This window comes from Pollachius pollachius (assembly GCF_949987615.1).
Source record: "Pollachius pollachius genome assembly, chromosome: 4".
NCBI lineage: Eukaryota > Metazoa > Chordata > Actinopteri > Gadiformes > Gadidae > Pollachius > Pollachius pollachius.
In genome coordinates, this window is record NC_136937.1 from 29,004,933 (window position 1) to 29,028,885 (window position 23,953).

General features: G+C 46.2%; 2 protein-coding genes across 3 annotated transcripts in view; both read right to left on the reverse strand.

Annotated features, from left to right (window-relative positions):
- nbeal1 (neurobeachin-like 1) overlaps positions 1-11,627 on the reverse strand; it is a gene marked incomplete at its 3' end in the record, with an annotated part of 65,485 nt that extends 53,858 nt beyond the window's left edge. The window contains 5 exon segments of the mRNA XM_079734271.1: positions 12-93; positions 482-643; positions 1,545-1,636; positions 10,593-11,034; positions 11,542-11,627. Of these exon segments, the coding sequence (XP_079590397.1) occupies positions 12-93; positions 482-643; positions 1,545-1,636; positions 10,593-10,643 (387 nt within the window). The 5' untranslated portion in view covers positions 10,644-11,034; positions 11,542-11,627.
- A 1,131-nt stretch (positions 11,628-12,758) lies between these two features.
- On the reverse strand, positions 12,759-23,794 carry stradb (STE20 related adaptor beta). Of its 2 annotated transcripts, none has more exons than XM_079735859.1 (12): positions 23,652-23,794; positions 22,830-22,897; positions 21,873-21,953; positions 20,226-20,325; positions 19,786-19,907; positions 18,871-18,979; positions 18,289-18,412; positions 17,379-17,550; positions 16,492-16,596; positions 14,983-15,287; positions 14,690-14,732; positions 12,759-14,236 (listed from the first exon to the last, which is right to left on the reverse strand). In XM_079735859.1, exons 2-12 carry the CDS (start codon positions 22,839-22,841, stop codon positions 14,069-14,071), a joined length of 1,341 nt encoding a protein of 446 aa, XP_079591985.1. In that variant the 5' UTR covers positions 22,842-22,897; positions 23,652-23,794; the 3' UTR covers positions 12,759-14,068. The 2 variants fall into 2 exon arrangements, with proteins under 2 accessions (XP_079591985.1, XP_079591986.1); XM_079735860.1 differs by having other exon boundaries at positions 23,627-23,719.
- Between the last annotated feature and the right edge of the window lie 159 nt (positions 23,795-23,953).

Consider the following 23,953-nt stretch of genomic DNA (forward strand, 5'->3'; position numbering starts at 1 on the left):
AGGAGACATACCTGCTGGATGTACAGCGTGGTCATGTTGATCACATGGTTGATGTAGGAGCAGGTGCCGATCTCCTCCACGTTGGACAGGTTCCTGGGGGGGAGAACGACCACCGGGAGACAGTAGAACACGCAGGTCACAAGCATGGTCAGGTTTCGATAAAAGTATGCTTGTTTTGTATTATTGGGTTGCTTATTCGACATTGGAAGTGTACATCTCATGAATATTTTGAATATAGGCCATATCCATGTAATTCCTTTCAGAGCCTCTGTGATGCATTTGTGGTTTGGCGTGTGTGCACGCAAATCTTTTGGCCAATGGACAAGAATGTGCGACTGTGTGTGTGTGTGTGTGTGTGTGTGTGTGTGTGTGTGTGTGTGTGTGTGTGTGTGTGTGTGTGTGTGTGTGTGTGCACGTGTGTACGTGTGTGTCCGATTGTGTTTGCGCGTGAATAGGTTGTGCGCGTGGGGAGGTGGCATGCCTGCAGACGACGATGAGGAACTTGAGCAGCAGCAGGGCCAGGGCCAGCTGCTGGGGCTCCAGGCCCTCCGAGGCCTTCTGGACGCACTGCAGCAGCTGGTGCCTCAGCACCTGCAGGATGTTGTCCGGGAGCAGGGACAGCACCGGCGGTACCTCGTCCGGCCTGGGGGGGTTAGAGGTGAGGGGGGGGGGGGGGGGGGGGGGGGGGGGGCAGAGGTGACAGGAAGAGGGGCAGATGAGCAACGGTGCAAACCAACTACGCATTCAAATCATAGTCACGATTATTTTGGTCAACGTTTTAAATCGGCAATTCTCTCCAAAAAAAAAAACTATTTGTAACTGAGAACTTTGAAATTTCAAAAATACACCAATTTTTGGAAGAAAACACAAAAACTCCTGGGTCCATGCCATCTGATGTAAATAAGCGATGGAAGCAAGCAAAGGGGGTTTCTGCCCTATAAGCCCACAAGTGATTCTAATGATGCTTTGTGTGTGAGTGGGAGATTACAGCATGGGGCAATGGGGCAGGGGCATTAACCAAATCTGAGAGATGCATAGCCGTGGGAAAAGAGAACAGCTGGTTGTGTGTGTGTGTGTGTGTTAGTGTTAGTGACTGACTGAGTGAGAGATAAGACACCATGTGCCAGACACAGATAACTCAATGATTATGTGTGTGTGTGTGTGTGTGTGTGTGTGTGTGTGTGTGTGTGTGTGTGTGTGTGTGTGTGTGTGTGTGTGTGTGTGTGTGTGTGTGTGTGTGTGTGTGTGTGTGTGTGATTTCACCGGAGAAGCTTGTTTTGGCTGCCCTGCAGGTCAGACCGTACTCCTAACAATGCACTGAAACCATCCCCAAACTCTGTTATTTTTAAATGACGCATAATATGATCATCAAACCCAATAATTGTTGTATTGTATGCACTATATTTGATTACTTTGTCTGTTTTAACGTCTCCCATGCAATGATATCAGATCCCTCCTTTCTTCGACCCTGTCCAATTGCACCACATCAGATGATTGACGGGGGCCAGTGGCCTATCAGGGCCCTGCGTTATGCTTTGCATCACCTGGAAGGCGGCTTCTCGAAGTCCACGTCCAGACATCGCTCGTAGGAGCCGATGAAGATCTCCAGCCACAGCTTGAGATAGTCTGGGTCCCGCTGGAGGGAGAGAGCGAGTGAGAGAGAGAGGGAGGGAGAGAGAGATAGTGAGAGACATAGATAGAGAGGGGGGGGGGGAGGAGTGGGAGACAGAGAAGGAGGGAGAGAGAGAGATATAGTGGGAGACATGGTAATAGAGGAGCGAGAGATAGAGACGGAGGGAGAGAGGGACATAATGAGAGAGAGATAATTAGAGAATTAGCATCTTTTCACGGTTACATTCTCTGAGGGCTTTCCAGAATCATGTTTTAATGTCCGTCCACAAGCTATGCTGGATACATAAACAAACATATGGGGGGGGATTCTTCGTAATTTTGTGCCTGCTGTAAACACACTTTTCATCCTGCTTAGTTTGGAGTTAGATTTAGATTTTTTGACTCACCACCATCCAACAGGCAAACCAAATATATATATATAAAACCAACAAATAAATAGACGTGAAATTAAAATTAAGGTGTAAAAACAAAAGTTGTCTGTTGTGACTTTCGTTAACCATAAAATGTAAACTATATTATAAACCACTCCAGGTCACAGGCGTAAGCATTTCCTTCCAATCAGTCATTGATGATTAAAAAAGGTGACAATTTATTCTTTGACCAAAATAAATGCAGTTTAAAAAAACAACAATTGCTGATCCAAATGCGATTTATAATATAGAATGAGAATCCACTGATCTCTATCGTGTTCATGAAGGCCATTGCTCTATTGTCGAAAACGGTGTGCTTTCTAACCCCCTTCTACTTCCTGCTAACTCTGACAACTTTTATTACCTGCGCAGGTGCACAGAATTTCAAAATAAAAGTCTTCACAGTCAAGTCATACTCGTGACCGAAACAACCCAAAACATACACCAACATGTTCATGAATTTGAAAATATACAAATTATATTAAAAAAAAAAACTTGAAGAGTCATTCTACCAAGCCTAGACAGCCCCGAGGAATGGAATCCCAGGGTGCAGTTCAGCAGATGTAGGAGAGCAGGAGCGAGCAGGGCACTGATTGCTGAGATAATGAAAATAGACATGTCGGCGTACAGGAAGAGCAGGAATACACAGGGGACTTCCAGCCAAACTGTGTGTGTGTGTGTTTGTGTGTATGTGTATGTGTATGTGTCCAACTGGCACTGAACACGGAGAGGCCAGTTATACATTAGGCACACACACACACAGAGTTTATGGCAGCAAGCCAATACTTTCCTCAACAAACTCATAATACTTATCTTGTTCGTGAGTGCGTGCCTTTTATAGCGTTGCTTTGACTTTTAATACCCGCACAACAATGACCCCTACGTCTGTATGGAGCAACAATGGTGTTTGTATTAGGATCACTGTTTATTTTCATTTATTTATGTTTTCTCCTCTGTTTGCTTGTAAAAACGATAACTTGCCTTTCTATTTGACAACTTCTTTGTTTGACAAATCAATAAATAAATGAAGCACCCGAAACTGATAGGTTATCAGTTTCGGGTGTTTTTTGACAAGATAGCAAGGGAGGTTAACTGTCTGACAAAAGGAATGTGTGTGCCTGTGCGTCTGTCTGTCTGTCTGTCTGTCTGTCTGTCTGTCTGTCTGTCTGAGAAGATAGAGTGGGCAGTAGGGGACTGTGTCTTATCCTACCAGGGAGTTGCGCCCCAATTGTGCACCTGCCGGCGTTACAAACCGGCCGGGTGACATTCTGTTGCTAGGCAAAACGAGGCCCGCGGCTGTGCGAGTTGACGCTATGGCGTAGCTCCCCTGGAACTATGCCCCGCAGGCCACACAATGGACGGTAACCCAACACGAGGGACAAAGCGCTTGGCTCGTAGTCACGACAACACCCGCTCTCCCAGGTGCAATTCCTCGAATTCCCAAACTCCCCCCTTTACGTGGGAGCGTTTTTTCACCCCTTTGGTTGACGCAAATGGTGGCAAAAAAACATGTTACACAGTAAAAAAGGAACTGCCATCTCATCATCTGATGAGCAATAACGAAACCGCAAAAATGAAAATATCTGCACGTTTTGAACGACGGTAAGCTAAATGTCAGATGTGTCAATGTAGTGACTAAGGAGTTGCTAGCAGACACTGCATGACATGGTAATGTCTATAGCCCTACTAAAGCCTGCACAACGAAGACATGGGAGAACACAGACGTGTGCTGTAGAGGTGGGGAGACTAGTTTCAGTTGATCAAGAAGGTTCCGTACGAAGAGCAGCAGAAAAACCAGCACTAGCTAACGTTAGCGAGGGTTTCCTTGATTAAAAATGGACAAAAATCGCAATGCAACCTTTTAATCATAATCTTAAGCTTGCCTTGGCTTTAGAAAATAAACAATATTGGAATAAAAGCAACAGTAGTGTTCCAACAGTTGTGTTACACACTCCCAATCCCTAAGTGAGAGGGAGGGAGAGAGAGAGAGATGGGGGAGACACTGGTCATGGTTCACTGGCAGCTGCCTAGCACTACGGTTGTCTGCGTGTCACAGTAGGAGTTGGGCGAGAGAGAGAGAGACAGAGAAAAAAAAAAGAGAGCCCTAGAATGACAGTGAGGGTGTGAGAGTGAGAGTGAGAAGCAGGAAGAGCCGACGACCAGGAATTCCGAGTGAGGTCACCTCTGCGATCTGGTGACTGGGTTCCCAATGCCTCCGGGAGCGAGCATGACACGTGCACTGGGCGTGCGTGCGCGAGCGCATGAGAGAGAGATAGGGTGCGTGTACGCCGGAGAGGAGGACCAAGGGTCGAGACAAAGCGATAGCCTCAGCCTGGACAGAATGTAAGAAGGTTGTTCCGGTGGGAAAAAAAAAACACAAGGCGATCGTTGATTTGTTTGGTAATGTCTGTCCTTTTTCGGCAGATCTTGTTCTGATAACTTGATAACTTTTGTGAACTTTCTTCCAGGATCATGTTTGAGTAGCAGTTCAGTAACCTTTGTTGAAACCCAGCCCTGACATTTAACCTGGAGCTAACCCACTCCACATGTCCACGTTTGCATTGGATGATAAAAAGAAATTGGCAAGATCAGACAGACAGTTTCGCCCCTGAAGCACTAGTTTTCAGCTTCTAGAGTGGCATGTACAGAGCCAGAGTACAGGCCTACTGCAAGGCATGTGTGCGTGTGTGCGTGCGCATTTGTGTGTGGGTGTGTGTGCAGAATGCCCCCTTTCAGCAGAAACATGCCACGAAAGCACAGTCATCCATCGAGGGTTTGGACTGAGGAAGGACACACACACACAGTGTGTGTGTGTGTGTGTGTGTGTGTGTGTGTGTGTGTGTGTGTGTGTGTGTGTGTGTGTGTGTGTGTGTGTGTGTGTGTGTGTGTGTGTGTGTGTGTGTGTGTGTGTGTGTGTGCTTCTGTTCGCTGAAGAAGTTCAGCTTCTGTCTCTCCCAAAATTGCTAAGTACAATGAGTTTGTCCCGATGAAAAGTCGTGATGTGGCATTTTTTTTTTATGGCTAATAACCCCTGAAGGCACTCATAGCCCGGATAGCATATGTCTACCAAGAACTAACTGCAATGTGGCACGTCACACACAGACAGAGACCAAGAGAGAGACTATAAGAGAAAGTAGAGGATGTGTAATGTACCACATTACAACAGCAAGAGGTCATCATTGCTTTCCAATGACCCTCGTCGACACTGATGCCAGAAACGCCCAACACACAGTGGTGGATCCCACCAAGCTCACTGAGAAAGACATGCTTCAAGTATTGGCACAAACATGTATGTGACAGACAGACAGACAGACAAGAAGGGTCCACGTTACAGAACGTGTGCTTGTCATCTGGATCTCTTTAGTATTAACCGACAAGTGTGCACACTCTGAATCATCGAATTAAATGACACATCAGCAGCCATCAAACAAGGCTGTGAATTGGTTTCACTACGCTTGAGTTTCGCCTCAATGTGTTTGTGTTCACCAATGTGCACGCCTGCTTCACAGTCCCAAAATTACAAACAGCAAAGAGAGTGACAAGACCGATTTTATCACGGAAACAGTGATGAGCTGCGGGCGTGTCCGACTGAGGACCTGTCTGGTAGCATCTGTCCGATCCAATGCCTCAAGCCACAAAAACGACGCAATGAGTTCCGATCAACCGCACAATGGAAACAAATAATGTATTCTGCATAGCGACAGAAGTTGTTTTCTCTGGGGACTTGGCCTGCACACCCTCCGACCACGCCCCCTCAGGCGGGCGTGGTCGTGCTATTGGTGGTTTTGGTCGGCCTGGACACGGGCTTCTGCTGCTGATGTTCTGGTGGGATGTGACCCATGGCTGAATTTAGCACAGCTCTATAAACCCACCATCATTACACATCAGCCTTTAAATACATCACTTCCTGGTCGTAATGTCATCTCGTGTGTGTGTGTGTGTGTGTGTGTGTGTGTGTGTGTGTGTGTGTGTGTGTGTGTGTGTGTGTGTGTGTGTGTGTGTGTGTGTGTGTGTGTGTGTGTGTGTTGCAAGGGTCGGGTGGGTGAACCAGTGTCTACTGGGAGGGGCCAAAACAAGGCAGGGAAGATGACATCACTGTTATTTTAAGAGGTATTCATAGCTAAGACTAGACAGATAGATAGAACGAAAGAGAGAGTGAGCTGGAGAAGGAACAGCAAAAAACTGATTAGAACAATGACAGACATGGTCAAAAGACAGACAGACATACTTAGCATACCATCACAAACAATGTGTGTGTCACAGTTGGGGACTAAACTGGGAAATGAACAAACAAACACGGAAATAAAGAGTGTTTGAGTTGAGTGAGCCCAACGTAATGTTACACATTATATTTTTCCATGTCTTGGTTTGTTTTTGACCGCCATTCTCATTCTCTCCCTCTCTATCCCTCTCTCTCCCTCCCCCTCTCTCTCCCTCTCTAATAAAGCCGGACTGAGGAATTATTCAGAGAAAGAAATGAGATGTTGCGTTATGCTCTCAGAAGACCACACAGTTCTATGAAAAAACAAAGAAGAGATATGGCTGACGCCTTCAGCCTAGTGACCAACTTAACCTTAAAAGTTTTGCCAAAGTCATTAGGATCGTCGAGATTAGAATTGAAGTAATTAATGAAGTCGCAATTTCCTAGCAAGCAGATCAAGTGAGGAGACACTTGATCAAGAACAAGATGCACTGCCTGGGAGAAAAATTATATTCATTATGTTGCATTTAACCTGAGGAATGTTACGTTCAATTTCCTGGTCTCCTGTAATGAAATGCGTTGGCTCATGGCTCCCACACACGTTTATGTGTGCGTTCACAATACTGATAATGCTGCATGAGATGAATGCATGTGTGATGATGTGCTCAGGCTTATGCCTTTTACTGTGTGTGTGTGTGTGTGTGTGTGTGTGTGTGTGTGTGTGTGTGCCTGCATTTCACACATGGCCAGAACATGTCAGCACTCCGTTTGCGCCTTATCCTGTGCACTTCCGCTATGCCAGGAGCTAAGAGGATTGTCGCCGTGGTTACGTAACCACCTAAGCAGCGCTAGGGGGACTAGCCTTAGTGCTAGTGGATGCGCGCGCGCGCGCGCGCGCGTGTGCGTGTGCGTGTGCGTGTGCGTGTGCGTGTGCGTGTGCGTGTGCGTGTGCGTGTGTGTGTGTGTGTGTGTGTGTGTATTCCACTCACCTCCGCCATCGCTAAGAGCCTTGAGACGCGTGGCGGTGGTGAGAAAAAGAACATCAACAAAAACCCTTGATGGGCCTTCACAGTGTGTGTTTTTTAGTAGGATTAGGGGAGCTTCTGTAATGAACTGCAGTTGGATTGAAGAAACCAAAATTGGTTGTCAGGGTTGGGGGATGGATTATAATTGGGAGGAGGTGGGTGCTGAGCTGGCTGTGTTTCCATTACCAGATGGCGTGTTGCATTAAGGCCCTATGCTATCTCCATGAAGGGTTTAGGTCAGATCTGGCATCCCAGGAATATCAACTAAGTACTGGCAACCCGGAAAACCAACTGTAAGGTGCTGCATTACCTTCCCCCTCCAACGACCCATAGACTAAAAAGCTAAATGTTTTAATAAAATTTGCTCTCCATGAGCATCTTTATTATAATATATAAATAAATAATTATAAAATATAACAACAAACCACTCTTAATATCCGGGATGGTTTTCCAAGACTCTAGGACTCAAATTTAGAGGTATTTTTATGTTTTTTAGGATGAGTGGGAAAAGTCAAATAGTATGGTGTCAAACAATGTCAAATTTACATTATTAGGGTGTCAAAATCCACTTCTGAACCAGTCGGGACAGCAGAACATTGAACATCAGAGTGTTCATGTCCGCTCTCTGCCCCTTACCACCGTATGGTAAACAATCAAGGAAAAACGCAAAAGAATAAAAAAAAGATGGCCCGGCGACGTCATCACGTCTCGGTAACTACAGCGACTCTGGCGTGATGTCTTGCCGCCTGAGGCGGAGCGACTGTTTCTAACCGTTCTCTGCGGTCGTGGTCGGAATGAATGAAACTAAAAGCGGTGGCTCCGACCGTACCCTGACCACAGCCGGGTGTAATGCACACTGCCCAGCCACGAGCACTCGTGATCGGAGCCCAGTTCACACGGTCCGGCTCCTGCTACAGTGAACGTCTGGCTTGTATTTAAAATCCCTGGCTAGTCCAAACAAAGTGAATTATTTTCTTATTGTGTTTCACGTTACGGTAAATGAGAATCTGTACTTCCCTGGTTAAAGAGGTCAAATAAATGCAGGGCCAAACTATGGATTGCCGATAGTGTGTATGACAGGCTAAGAAAAGCATCGTGAGCGCTGCGTCCTAAAGGCTGTGTCACCCAAGCACATAAGAAAATAAATACAGAAAAAGGTTCACAGTAGCAACCAGCAGAACATTATACGGGAACGATGCAAAAAAAAAGTGTGCATGTTGCCAGTCACATCTCTAGTGTAAATGTAAAGTATTGTAAATGAATGTGTGCGGGGTGTAACCAACCATTCAAACACAGTATCTTATTATGGGATAGATGAACAGCAGGCTTATATATATATATATATATATATATATATAATAGACAGTCACAGACACAAGACATTCCCAGTCTGATTCACCACATGGGACTCACCCCCACCCACCTTCTGCTGCAACACAGACATTCTAAAAGGAAACAAAGATACTGGGTATCTTTGCGGTATACTGGGTCAGTCTCTCTCTCTCTCTCTCTCTCTCTCTCTCTCTCTCTCTCTCTCTCTCTCTCTCTCTCTCTCTCTCTCTCTCTCTCTCTCTCTCTCTCTCTCTCTCTCTCTCTCTCTCTCTCTCTCTCTCTCTCTCTCTCTCTCTCTCCTCCCTCTCTCTCTCTCTCCCTCTCTCTCTCTCTCCCTCTCCCTCTCCCTCCCCCTCTCTCTCTCCCCCTCTCTCTCTCCCTCCCTCCCTCTCTCCAGGGTGATTTACAGGCCCATCTGGGTCCATCAAAGCAGAGGAGATCTCATTCTCACACAACATGACAGTCGATTGCTCAGCCAATGTAAACACAGACACACACTCACACACTCCCCTGCCACAGGATGGCAGGGGAGTGTGTGTGCTTGCGTGCGTATTGGTGGCTTTTTTACTCGCTTCGATGCAAGGGGGTTGTGTGTTTGTGCCACACTGTTAAAAGAAAATACTTATGCTAGCAGAGTACTAATCTTGTCGCAAGGAAATTACCCATTTCACAGAAGCACCACGGTAGGACTAACACTCATGACACTAAGTATGGGTCCTTGCATGTACCAGGGCATGGGTAGTAGACTGATCTTAACTAGTTTGCTCTGCAACCCGTGCCCTGTGGCATGCAAGGAGCACACCCAGAATGAGTGACACCTGTGTGGTTCCTACAGCGATGCATCTATGACTAGGTTCTGTTCGACGGAAACGTTGTTCCAGCTCTTATTCAAACCCACGTTCCTGCAGGCCAGTACCGTCCAGGCCATAAAGAACACAGAAGCATAAGAAAAGTAAAAAGCACTTTTCTCGGGGCGGGCGGTGGAACAATATGGCCGCCAATGTTTGTGTTGTGATCAATTACTAGACAGGTATAACTGGGGGGGGGGGGGGGGGGGCGCTGAACCATGATGTTCTACTTGGTAATTTGAACCACATAAGTTATCATTGTTTATAAAAAAATAAAAAAGGTTTACAAAACTGATTGGGTGGCATGCAAGTACTTTTGAGTGTGGGGTGCGTGAGTGTCTGCGTGTGTGCGCGTACGCGTGTGGAGGGATTATCGCAGACTGCAGCCAGGCTCACGTGAGAAGGAGCGGGCAGCTCAGCCCCGGCGTCTTTTGATTGGACGTTTCGCGGGTGCCATTTAATGCCAAGCAAATTAAACCCGGCCCCATAAGGGACTCCAGGCAGGAAACCTTCTTCCTCCCCTGTCCCTCTACTCATCCATCTTTCATTCATCCTCAAAACTCAGGGCTGCCCTCCCCACAGCCAAACTGATGTTCCTTATGCTTTATGAAGCAGTTACTAAACACAAACCCAACTCCCACTTGTCCCCCAGTTACTTTGCTATTTTACTATTTAGCCATTGAAGCAACACTTTTTCTAATTTTCTCTCTTACAGAATACAGAATAAAGAAGGAGGTAGCGGTGAGGCAGACTAGTTTAGACGTCTTCCTCAAGGATGCCTGCAGATTGCCGTTGTGGACGTCTGGGTTTGAACCAGGAACCTTTAGTCTGGGAGTGAGTCAAACAACCTGCCCACTATCAGGCTATCCTGCTCGTCATCCAAGCATATTGACTTTCTACACTAGCATCTTCACCTTCAACATGCTAACTCTTATCATGCAGACTTTGCCGTCCTTGACATCATACTACCAAACTGAGAAAGGTTTGACATGTCCTGTATATCATCTTGGTTGTTTACACATAACATGTCCTTGGCTAGCTAACTAGCGAGTTGTGTTGTTGTGGTGGTGAGTTCCTGAAGACGAGCATGACATTTTGAGCTGCACACCCCCATACCACCACCGCAATCACAACACTCTCTTACCTTATTGCAGTAGAGCATCCACACCTCGTACAGCCTCTCTTCGGACGCCATGGTTTAGCCCGTTGGTCAAAACACAGAGTTCACTTCTCCCGGTTCTCCATGTTGTACTCCACGCTACACCTTCCAATGCCCCTCCGGGGCGTCACAGCTCACAGCAATATAATGGACATCTGTCCATCCTTCCCCAAACTAAATGGGAAGCGTTATTTTAAAAACAAGGAACGAGAACTCCGGACGGCTGTGAGCTTGGGGGAACAGGGCGAGATCAAAAAATTAAAAAAAAACTCCCGAAAGGTTATTCCATGTTTGTCCTGGAGGAGCAGGCGGTATGACCCACGTCTCCACAGCGGGTGTTCTCTTCGCTCCCGCGGGACCAGGCTGGAGGTCTTCCACGTCAGTGGGGCTACTCCTCCGGACAGGCTCGGCTTCTGTGCCCTCCGGGCTGTAGCGCAAACAATACACACACCAACAGTGTGAATGATGAAGAAGTGGTATGAGATTCTCGCCCACACTGTTAACTATCCTACACAATGGCTAACTTAACAGCCCTTGACAGATCACCCCGCCCCCCACCCAACCCCGCACCACCACTGGGACGTAGACGCCGCCTCTGGCTCCACATACACACTGCTGGGAATTGCTTCATAGGAGGATACAGGTTAATTATGCATGAACGAAACGCCACTCTTGGGCCATTTAGAGCAAGAAGCAGGCGGACCTCGGTATGAAAAGCTGTCAAAAAGCGAATCCCATTTATCCCCCCCCCCCCCCCCTTCCTGCAACCTCCCCTTGAATCGCCTCCTCCTACTCATGTGACATAAACGCCACTGTGTACCTTGTTCTCACTCCTCCCGAGTCAACAGCACGTAAAACACACGTCAACCTGACCGCGTACATGTGTGTCAGGGGAGACATGTAACATCCCGTAATAGTGAATAAAGCAGCTCACCTGGACGCGAGGAAATAACAACTGTCACGTTGACGTCGCGATACTTCTTGCAACAATGTAGGAATCCACGGAACGTCACCGACAGAGTTTTCCGGTTTGTTTCAAATTAAAAGCCCTGCACGCGGCGTGTTATTTTTTTAAAAACTATTTTAACAGTTATATTTAAAGTCTCTTAATACCTTTGTTACAGCGTGGCTTTTTGGTTCTGATTTTCTCGACCAACATCTATAATACGTTCATTTGTTTTTTGGTGAAAACATTTAGTTGATTGACAATTGAATTGATTTTAGATGCATGATCATCTATATTTTTATAAAGATAAATGTTTATATATATATATTTATATACAACATAATATACCTATATTAATATAGAACAACTAAGAGCATTAAACGTCCAACTCGAGAACTTTTAATGTTGTAAATGTTGTGAACTGGAAACGTAACGCACGCTAGTTTCATCTAAATTTAAAAAAAAATGCATTCCTTTATCGAAAGTTTACGGGGTATTTGCGGAATGCATCTGATGCTTTTCTGCGTCGGGATGATGAATTCATCATCCAAAAATGACACTTCGTCAATTACACTCCACGCTGTTTTTTGTTTACGACAGCCAATTAGTTTTACGTTGTCGATGTGGAGCTCTTGCGTCCCTAAGGGCGGGGCTTGGTTTGGAAGACCGTGGAGCAAGGTTACGTTTTATTGAATGCTGCACTCTAGAGGATCAGCCCTAAACAGCATCACATCCCAGCAGCCTCTTATGGATGACAGGCTCACTAGATTTACATTCATTGTGCTATTTTCATTTAGAGGACACCTTTATACGAAACGATCTACAAGTGAGACTGGGAATAATTTATAGCATATATATATATATATATATTTATTTATTTAGGGAAGTGGTTGTGGGAGGATATAGTATATAATTCCCACTATAGATCAGGCCCCAACTAGCAAGATGTATTGTTCTTCATGTCCTGACTTATGACTTACTTATGAAAGTGTTGTTATATACTGTATAAATAAATGCAGGAAAGATGTGGAAGTAAGTGTTTTTCATAAAGTCTAGTATGTTGTGTAAAGGTTCCACTGAAAGTCTTGAACTAAGCTTTTTGTGTTTGAATAAGATCTCTCGCACGCACACACAAACACATGCTTGCACACACACTTCCAATACAACCAACCACGCCATTCAATCCAAAATACGCAACAACAGGCAATGCTTAAATCAGCTACCGTTATTCTTTATTATTCACATTCATAAAAAGTCTCAAACACAGCTGAACGGACATGTGTACCGTGCACATCCCTCGCACGACTACCCACTCTATCACAGTTAGGGGGGGGGGAGACCACTGTACTTAAGAACTGTCGAGGTATAGCTACTGCTTTTAACATACAGAGGCAGTGTTGGGTACTTCACAGCGAGAGAGGTTAAGATATTCGGCATTAGGTCAGAGGTCATAGGCGATTTGAGGAGGGGGGCGCGGGCGGTTATCACAGTTGAATCAAAAACGGTTCTACTGTACGATAAGTGGATACGTCCAGAGTGTTCTATTGCTCATGTTTTTTTACGACATGCGCGTTTGGGCGAAAATGGTCTTGCGCTTTGACCTGTACCCCTGTGTGCAATTCCTTTTTGGACACAGGGCTGGAACCTCATGCATTGGTTGAGACCTACTTTAAAATTACTTTTGGATATAGTGGTCATGTTTTCAGTCAGGTGTTAACTATTTTAGCATCAATCAAATGTAGAATATATCTTACATGGAAAATCCTTCAAATTGAAGTGTATTATCTGAGAAGTTTGTCCGATCTGGAAGACATGATTTTTCTACATATTTTTTCAAAAACTATTTGGAGATGTATGCACGTGTTTGAGGTTACCCAAGTTCTGAAAATAAAAGTCAGTGATCATCAACTTCCTCGGGCATGGATGCCCACTCATCATGCCCTGTCATCAACCACCAATCACAGACCAGTTTAAAAACAGAGGGAGTTAGTGTTGTTTTGAACCACAGAGCGTGAGCGTCATCCGTTCCGAGATTGGGCCTGCTCCTCTGCCAATCAACATTAGTGGGCGGGTCTTACTGGAGAATTATTCAATAGTAATCGCTGCCTCTTTGAACACACGCCTGACCCCGCCTTCTTCATGTTTTCTCACAGTGGCACTATAGAACTCCGGCTGTCTCACAGACAGCTGTCCCCTACTCAGTTTTTGCTTCAAAATAAGTAAATATATATTTATCTATATGAAAAAATAATACAAAAAACGATTTAAAACAACAACAACAACAACAACAACAACAAAGGCTCAGAGTGGTTTGGCTGGGGTTTGGCGGCCTGCTGAGGCGAAGCTAAATGGAAGAAGAAAAGCGAAAGTACAACTTTCGCCATTCCATGGTTCAGTTTTGATTGTCTTTGTCTTTTGATGGCAGACCGCAGAAGAGTGGAGTGGTATGTGTGTGTGTGGGGAAGGACGGGGGGGGATAGCGGTTGCAGTGGATGTGGGGGCAACGGCTGTTGTTTCAAGAGAAGTCCCAGGCCCCCTGAGGGTCTGAGGAGAGCGGCGACGTGGGGGCGGCGTGGCAGGCCGGCGTCGGGGGGCAAGATACCGGGGAGTCGTCCTGGGGTCTGCCCAGGGGCACTGCAGGGTACATGAGGTTGAGGAAGGTGTCCCTGGTGTGTCGCTTCACCTGTTGTCGCCCCGCAAGCGACACACAAGAAACACACACTCAAGTCAACCCACAGATATAAAGCTCGAGGTTGCTAATGTCACCGTAGTTATCCTTGTTATCTTTGGCCTCGTGACCTGGGTTCTCCACAACTGGTATTCTATTGTCAATACGATTAAATCAAGATTCAAACCATTTTCTTTTTCTCTCTCTTTCTCTTTCTGTGGCATGCGCATTAATTATCTTTTAAGTGCTGGCCCATGGATTTGTGTCATTGGGATAAAGGGTTGTGTGTGTTGATGTGGTTGAAAGGCTAGCATAAAGGCCGACAGTAGTGCAATCTGTGATCCACGAAGAACTAGGTCGCAGAATTCAAATAAATGGCACGTGAATAAACAAAAGGAAAGCCTCTGGTCAATCAATCATAGCAAACAGGCAACACTAGTTGGATATTTGGCGTCATGATGAACCCACCTGCTTGAAGAAGGCATGGGTCAGCAACGCGGTTGCAGACGGTCTGCAAAACACACAAGGAGCAAACAGAGGTTTATAGGACACCATGGTAGACTATTGATCTGCTCATAATAGTTGAATCCAGTTGGGCCCCAATGAAGATAATTTCATTTCCGTTGAGTAGTTGTTTATAAATCACATTGGCAATCCCGTTTGTTTCACCACAGGTCCGTGTTTTTTTAGAAGCGCCGTTCCTGGCGGGAGGGCCGTGATTGGCCGTGCTCGCGCGTCAATCTGGTTCTTGGAGCGGGTACCTCTGGTCGGGCTGCTGCTGCAGACACTGCTGCACCAGGCTGTGCAGGGTTGCCGAGTGGTTCTTAGGGCCGGGGCTCTGGGGCCGGTCGGTGGTTGGCGTGGTGACGGTGACGGGGGTGTGGCCGGTGGCAGGGGCGGGGCCTGGGGCGGAGGCGCTGTGCTTCAGGCTTCCCGTGGCCACGCTCTCGCCGATGCCGGAGTCCACCCCCGAGCGGGACACGGTCAGCCCGCCCAGCTTGCCCAGGGGGAAGGGGGCAACGTCCAGCAGGCAGCAGTGGGAGCCGTGCAGCTTCTGGAGCAGCATCTGGAGCAAGGGGAGCACCACTGGGTCCAACTGCCATCACCACTGGATCATACCGCCATCACTACTGGATCCTACTGCCATCACTACTGGATCATACCACCACTGGATCATACTACCATCACTACTGGATCATACCACCATCACCACTGGATCCTACTGCCATCACTACTGGATCATACCGCCATCACTACTGGATCATACTACCATCACTACTGGATCATACTGCCATCACTACTGGATCATACTGCCATCACTACTGGATCATACCACCACTGGATCATACTACCATCACTACTGGATCATACCACCATCACCACTGGATCATACCGCCATCACTACTGGATCCTACTGCCATCACTACTGGATCATACCACCACTGGATCATACTACCATCACTACTGGATCATACCACCATCACCACTGGATCCTACTGCCATCACTACTGGATCATACCGCCATCACTACTGGATCATACTACCATCACTACTGGATCATACTACCACTACTGGATCATACCACTACCACCACTGGATCATACCACAACTGGCTCATACCACCACTGGATCATACTACCATCACCACTGGATCATACCGCCATCACTACTGGATCATACCACCACTGGATCATACTACCATCACTACTGGATCATACTACCATCACTACTGGATCATACCACTACCACCACTGGATCATACCACAACTGGCTCATACCACCACTGGATCATACAACTATCACTACTGGATCATACCACCATCACCACTGGATCCTACTGCCATCCCCACTGGATTATACCACCATCACTACTGGATCATACCACCACTGGATCATACTGCCATCACCACTGGATCATCCCACCACCACAACCACTGGATCATACCACCATCACCACTGGATATACCACCACAACCACTGGATCGTATCACCACCGCTGGATCATACCACCATCACAACTGGGCCATTCCATCACCTGATCAGAACAATAACAAATAAACCAGCCCAGCTCCTTCAGTCCATTTAAACATGCGACTAACTCCTTTGAAATTTTGTGGGGACGGGATACCATACTGATGTTGAAAAGGTACTTGTTTAGATTCCCAATGTCCAAAGGCCACCTGTACGCGACTTTGAGCAAGATGCCCCCCAAAACCTCCCTGCCCTGAATGGTTGGTTAGACAGGGGGATGGATGGGTATAGTGGGGTACCTGTGTGGGAGGCATGTCCTGGAAGGGTACCCTGCCACTGACCAGCTCACAGGCCACGATGCCCAGACTGTAGATGTCTGACTTCACCCCGTAGCCGTGCAAGTCCTGGCAGAAGCATGGAGGTAAGGTGGGTGGGGGGGGGGGGGACAGAGAGAGTGAGTGAGTGAGAGTGTGATCTTTGTAATTTTATTAGAGCAATTAATAAGATTTCATGCAAGCAACAAACTGTGATGTACAATGCAGCGCTGTGGAAGTTTCTAAACCTTCTGTTGTTGCCATGTTCGACACGCAACATACATTCATAGACTAGCCTATAGCTCTGCTCCAATCATTTCAGGTTTCTTTGAAAAAGTTGTACTCCAATCGCTTTGGATAACTTAAACATAAACAAATGGAGCATATGGATCAGCTTCCATGTACCCCCCTACGCGGTCAACACACGACGAGTGCCCAGCTAAGCGTTGGACGCTAGGTCGGGGCGTTCAGAAAATAGCCCGCCAACAGATGGGAGTCCGGCACATTATTTGGCTCATTAAACATGTATTCAGGTTTAGAAACTAAGAAATCCATCGCCGATCCAATGACGATGTTTCTGAAACGGCCCGCTACGCCCTGGTTGATCTTCAACGCCCGGACTCCATTAGGAATAGAATTGGCAACTCTAGGGCCAAACTTAAATTAATCGAATTGCGATGATTTCGACCAATATCGCGATTGCGATTTAGCGTGCGATTTTTTCTTTCTAAAGCTCCTTATGTTTTGTATCGTTCACTCAGCAAGCAATAAATCATTCTATAGTATGACCAGCACAACATTGGGTCTCAATATGTGTCGAGTATGTATCGGTGCATGAATTGCTCTTATAACCGAGGGATGGGGCCCCTGACCTGTCGCAGGAGCTCGGGGCTCAGCCAGGGCAGCAGCGCAGGGCTGTGGTGGGGCATGTCGAAGACGGCCCGGGCCCTCCGCCCGTCCCGCATCATGCTGTACACGCTGTGCAGCCCCGACAGGTACACGTGGCCGTCCCCCGACAGGAGGATGTGGCTGGCCTTCAGCCCCCTGGGAGGGGGGGGGGGGGGGGGGGGGGGAGAGAGAGAAAGAGATGGAGAGGTGGGGGAGGAAGGAGAGAGAGAGGGCGATGTAGAGGTGGGGGAGGGAGAGAAAGAGATGGAGAGATGGGGGGGGAGAGATGGGGCAGAGAGAGATGGAGAGATGGGGGAGAGCGAGAGAGAGAGAAAGAGATGGAGAGATGGGGGGGAGAGATGGAGAGATGGGGGAGAGCGAGAGAGAGAGAGAGAGAGAGAGAAAGAGATGTAGAGGTGGGGGAGGAAGGAGAGAGAGGGCGATGTAGAGGTGGGGGAGGGAGAGAAAGAGATGGAGAGATGGGGAGAGAGAGATGGAGAGATGGGGGAGAGAGAGAGAGAGAGAGAGAGAGAGAGAGAGAGAAAGAGAGAGAGAGAGAGAGAGAGAAAGAGATGTAGAGGTGGGGGAGGAAGGAGAGAGAGAGAGCGATGTAGAGGTGGGGGAGGGAGAAAAAGAGATGGGGGAGAGAGAGAGAGAGAGAGAGAGAGAGAGAGAGAGAGAGAGAGAGAGAGAGAGAGAGAGAGAGAGAGAGTGCGAAGAGGACATGAAATTGTTCAAGGTAAGGAGATTTAAAACAGACGAGAGGAACCACAACTAATATTTCCTCACTTTACACCAAGATATATACAAACCTTTGCGTAATCCCTGAAAATATGAAATCTGATGTTTAAGTGATCAATTAATGACACTATGAACCCCCTCCGGCCCACCCACCTGTGGACGTATCCCATCTGGTGCAGGTACTCCAGGGCCTTCAGCACGCCGTGCAGCAGGTACGCCATCAGGGACTCGCTCATGCCGTCTGGGAAGTAGGACCTCAGCAAGGCGTCCGCCGAGCCTGCGAGCGACGGAGAGGGAGGGAGAGATTGAGAAACAGGTGGGAAACCATGGTGACACAGCAGCGCACACAGAGAGTTCTCCGAGATGGCAAAAATATTAAACCAATTAATTAATAAATGATGAAAAAACGCCAAATTGTTTCAAGAATACACTTTGTTATCATGAACATTGATGCCAATGTTAAAGGGAAACTTCACAGTTCATAAAGAATTTTCTCATTTGAGCCACAAAAAACATTTTCTGCATAATGGGTCACTAAAGATAATTTTGGATGTTAAAACATGGAAAACTTCATCTGTAAAACTGTCCTTCTGACTATCTCTGACCCTGAAGGGCGTTTGTAAGGCCGAACACGGATGCTCATTGCTGCTGTTTTATTTGGTAGTGGTGATGGAGGGGTGGGCCTGAGAGAGGGGGAGAGGAGGTGAAAGTGAGAGGGGGGGGTGGGTGTCTGACCGTAGGACATGAGTGGCGTTAGGATCCAGAGCTGGCAACAGGAGCTGAAGACCAGGCGCGAGGTGAGCAGGTTGGGGTGACGGAACAGCCGGGACAGCAGCACCTCGTTCTGACAACACAAGACGTAACGGAGACTATCTGAGTGGCAGTGGAGCGTCATGCTGCTGCTGAACACGCTGACGTAGGCAATCGTTGCCATTGACGATGAAAATCGCAGGACTGGAATACAGGGTTTCAAAGTTGTTTTAACTACAATCTTTTTTTGGCCAAGTGGCCAAAAAAAGATGTTTTTTTTGGACTTTTTTTTTTTTTTAAATGTTTTAATTTTAATTAAAGTAGCATTCATTTATGTCGCACCACTAGAGGGCATAAAAAAAGTAATCAAAATAAAGCCATAGTGCTGTTCTTGGGGCCCCAAGCAGTAACAGAGGTTGGCATATGAGAGTCAATAGCCGTGTTTCAGATTGTCTTCATTTGAGCGCATGCATGCACGAGACTTGAGAACATCCGACGGGTCTAGTCAGAAACACGTCAAGTTCCCACCACGTCAAGTCAGTCACAGATGCACTTCTCGTAGTTTGAACAAGCATAGTTTTGGAGAGGGCACGCCTCTGTGAAATGAGTTACGTCATTTCTCACGCTGGAAATTCCACGTGGTAATTCCAACCAACCAGGGCAAGGTTTTTAAATATTGAGGGGAGTGTCTTATGTATGTATTTATTTGAGAACATATGCACAGAAACACAGACGGAGGGAGCTCCAGCGAGTTTTTAAAGTCATGTGACATGTTGCATAGGGAAGTTATCACCAGCATTTCTGACGTTTTCATCCCAGAATGCATTAGGTTATGCAAGGCAACGCAACGCATGCTTGAGCTGAAAATCGCAGACTGTGAAGGAATGAAATCGCACTCACTGACAGCTGCAGGAGCTCTTCCTCGGTACACTCGTCAAGGTTGGTGTGCTTGATTGCCACCAGCTGGCCGGAGGGCGTATGGCGCGCCATGCTCACCTGGCTCATGTTATTGAAGCCTCTCCCTTTGGGGACAAAATACACCAGTGAATCTATGAATCCATATCATACAGCATTTTGACAAAATATTGACAGAAATCTTATGATTATAAAAAATACAGCCTATTAATGTGATGATTATTTGTATTAAAGTTTCTTTTATATTGTTTATTCTGTGTGTAGTATGACAAAATAGAGTATAAAGTACTTGTGCATCAAATAAATCGTACAATATTTACAGTAAATATAAAAATATATAAAGAAATACATACACATTTAAAATAATAATGATAATTCTTGGCTAGCAACAAGCGGTGATACTTTAATTCCATGTTGACTCTTACCCAGCTCTGCCAGTAGCTGGTAGTGGCCCGGTTCAGGGGACAGCCCTGTGATGTCATCACCAAACACCCCTGGCAGAGTGCAATCGGAAACGGCCGAACTCTGGCGTGGCCGTACGTGTCAAGATACAGGAACAGCAACACAGCCAAAATGTCAGTTAAGGATTCCAGCTTTCAATGTGATCAATTGTGTGAAACGTTTTGTACACTGCAGGCACAGTGATGATATGAGTAAGAGACACAATAAGGGAAAAGCGATACAATAATAATAATAATAAACTAAATAATATCCAACCTGGAATAGTTGATATATGTAGTAGATGATTTATGCATCAACATTTGTATAGGAAGGTGGGTAGTTAATCATTTATTACATGATTAATTGCACACACACACACACACACACACACACACACACACACACACACACACACACACACACACAGAAGTCTTGCCAACGCCCATAAAAATCACATTTATCTTCCTGCATATCTCTTTCCTCTAGAAGTGCTATGGGAACTCCCAGCTGAAAGGAACCGGGTTCAACCGGGTTCCATGCCCTATGTACGCAGCTGTACCAGTAGACATCCATGAGCAAAAGGCCCTGACCCCTGACCTGCTGCTTAATAGCCTGTATCTGAATCCACTGGAAGTCGCTGTTGAGGCGTCTGCTGCTACAACCTCATAGCAGTGCCATTGTTGGGAGCAGCAGCAGGCATGAATAGAAAGGGTCGAAGCGGGTGACAAGGACAGTGACTGCCACCGGATGGCACTGTGTCTCTGAGCTGAGGCAGAGGCGATGGAGGGATGAATGTGAGCAGGAGTGTTGTAGCAAGGGGGTGTGATGGGTGATGATCATATATATATATATATATATATATATGGGTCATGATGAGAAGTTCTCATTGAAAGTTTTTTTTCTTTTTTAAACTTTTATATGCTTGACTGATGGCATGGCCATGCTGAGAATGTACGAAGCACTCACACGCTGTGGATACCAGGGTCCACCTTGTATTGTTTTTATATAGATGTATTTATAATTATACGTTATATCACAAATAATGACTAAAAACTATGGGGCAGTATGTAACTTATATAAAACTTTGCATCTTTAACATCTTAATGCAGTAATAAGCATTAAATGACAATTAACTAAGTTACTTAACAGCAAAAATGGATTCATGGATTTCATGTTTACTACTGGTGTTCATGCTAACTATGGTATCAAACAATATATTATTTAATATTAACCCAACACTAATGCCAACCTCAAGCTGTACCCCTATGCTAATGCTATAAAATAATGCTTATTACGGCATTTACTAATGACGTAATAATATTAACGTAAACCTTTTTGTCAAGTGTTACTATTAAATTAAAATCAAACAATTCTTCCCCTGAAATAGGTCCCGCTCTGTTAAGCAATAATTAATAATAGAAAAGGTCACTGTTTCAAATGTCTGGAAGCTGAATAGAAAGGCTAGATAAGCAGCTCATACGTCCTTCCTGGGTGAGGAAGGACTTATGAGCTGACTTATGAGTCTTGAATCATTTGGATAAACCATAGGGGAGCGGGGCTTTTATTTTATGAAGCCATAAAAACAAAAGCCCCCGAGAGTACCAACAAAGGGCACCAGTGGCTTTACTGACCAGGAACTGGTGGCTGGAGTCCTCATAGCGGTCCTCTATGGATACAGACTGGACCGCAGTGTGAGAGATACAGGAACAGTCCTGGGGGAGGGGGAGGGAGGGAGGAGGGAGGGAGGAAGGAGATGTCAGACATGCTCCCAAGTAGAGGGATATGGGATGGGGCTGAGCTGGATAGGGTTGGGGGGGAGGTGGTGATGTGAAAGGAGGAGGAAGGGAGACCACTGGTTGGGCGATACAACCATCTGCCGAGTCAAATATAAAAAGGGTGTTTTTAGAGGTTAAGTGTATCAGTCGATATTGTGACGTTACTTCTGTTGTAGCGTGATGTCCTTTCAGAAAAAAGTTTTTTCAATGAATGAAATGCCTAGGCGTTTATGAATGAATTGGTTGTTGACTTTTGAAGTACGTTTATGAATGAATGAAGGAATGCAGCCATTCAAGAAAGACAATATTTGAACTAAAACCTGTGGTGCACATACAAGATTGTTACTTGTTCATTATTATCTAGTAAGTAAAGCAACAACAACAAATATGATTCGACAACAAAACAAAACATAAGATCAGAAAAATGAAAGGAGTTGGAGTATATGGACAATGAGCACAGAGACTGGACCCCACCTATCTACACAGCGTGTCAGAGTGGACACTAAAAAGGCGCAATTATGACACATAAACAAAAGATGGTCCTATGGGTGTCCTCTTATCGACTAAAGCCCCATGCAGAGGAAGGCTCATGATCGACCATCGATTCTTTATGAATATATTAAAATAAAAATACAATATAGACTAGAAGAGGAATGGAGACATAATATTATGCAACAGCAGGCATATCGTGACATTGATGATCCGCCGCTGGCTACACCACCCACCCATACTACCAACGTATTATTGCTTTCAAGGCAACAACCAACGCACACAAACATACACACTAAACACGTGCGGATTATTTGTCCTTACCAAGAAAGACATGGAGTCCCTTCGGCGATGGAGATACGGGACGAGGTGGGCATATATTCGCTCATCGGCTGCAAGAGGATGGAGACAGAGAGAGTGAGCAGTGTGTACGGTCGATGTAATATGAGACCCAACGGGTGTGTGTGTGTGTGTGTGTGTGGGAGTATCCCCCCACCCCAGCATCAGCTACACCTCACGAGGAGCTGAGTCCCACCCAGCCCGTTCTATCCCGGAGCGCGATGTGCCCTCTGCCCGTCTCGCAGCGCGCCAACAGCAGCCCACCTGCCTGCAGCGCCGTCCTACGTCATCGGCACCCAAAAGCACTTCATCTCATCGACGACATGACAACGTCCTAGGTCTTATACCAAAGTGTCCCTTCTTCCGTGTTTGATACATATGTGAGTTGATGGCGGTCCAAAATCAATTGATTTGTATATACCTTCTTTTTTTAAAGGTATATAGCATCTAGTGTTATAAAATTATGTCCAACGGTGTTCAGTGGTTTTCACTCGAAATATCAAATAAAGAGAAAGGACAAAGTGTTAGGTTCAGTGGACAGAGACCAGATGTGCCCTTCTAAACGATCCAATCTGTATCCATTTACGTCTCTTTAATGAGACGTAGCGAGTCCTAGTTAATGTTTACCTGGACCCAGAAGTGATAGAATAGACTTTAAGAGCCAATCTAACTGGTTAATTTCCCAGGTGTTTATTAATAGATGACCCAAATGTTATTCCCCCAGTTCAAGCGACGCCACAGACCAGCAAAACATATGTGTTAGTGTTTTAAAACTCATGTACCTAATATCGTCCACTACAGTCGTACCTGCTCTCCTCGGTGACGCCGCAAACACAAACAGAAAAGCCCTCAGTATAAAGTTGTCTCGTTTAAATCCCACATTCTACCTCATCTGAGCGAATACCGAAATGTCATGATCAACTCATACATTTGTTTAGCAAGACACCCCCGAGAGAGTCGAGAGGGCAAAGCGCAAAGGCTAGCGAGACTTTTAATTTGACACAGACTACAGGCGCACCATACGTACGTCACGGGGTTGTGCGAGGGACGTGCTACGTCGAGGACCAGCGTTGCCAGATTGGGCTTAATTTCCCGCCCATTCTGGCAAC

What these genes read in the sequence shown, in the direction of transcription:
- stradb (XM_079735859.1), bottom strand. An exon ending in AGGACATGCCTCCCACACAG is followed by an intron (nt 15,288 to 16,491) that starts GTACCCCACTAT and finishes CCCTTGCTCCAG; the next exon opens with ATGCTGCTCCAGAAGCTGCA. An exon ending in CCCATGCCTTCTTCAAGCAG is followed by an intron (nt 14,237 to 14,689) that starts GTGGGTTCATCA and finishes GGGCGACAACAG; the next exon opens with GTGAAGCGACACACCAGGGA.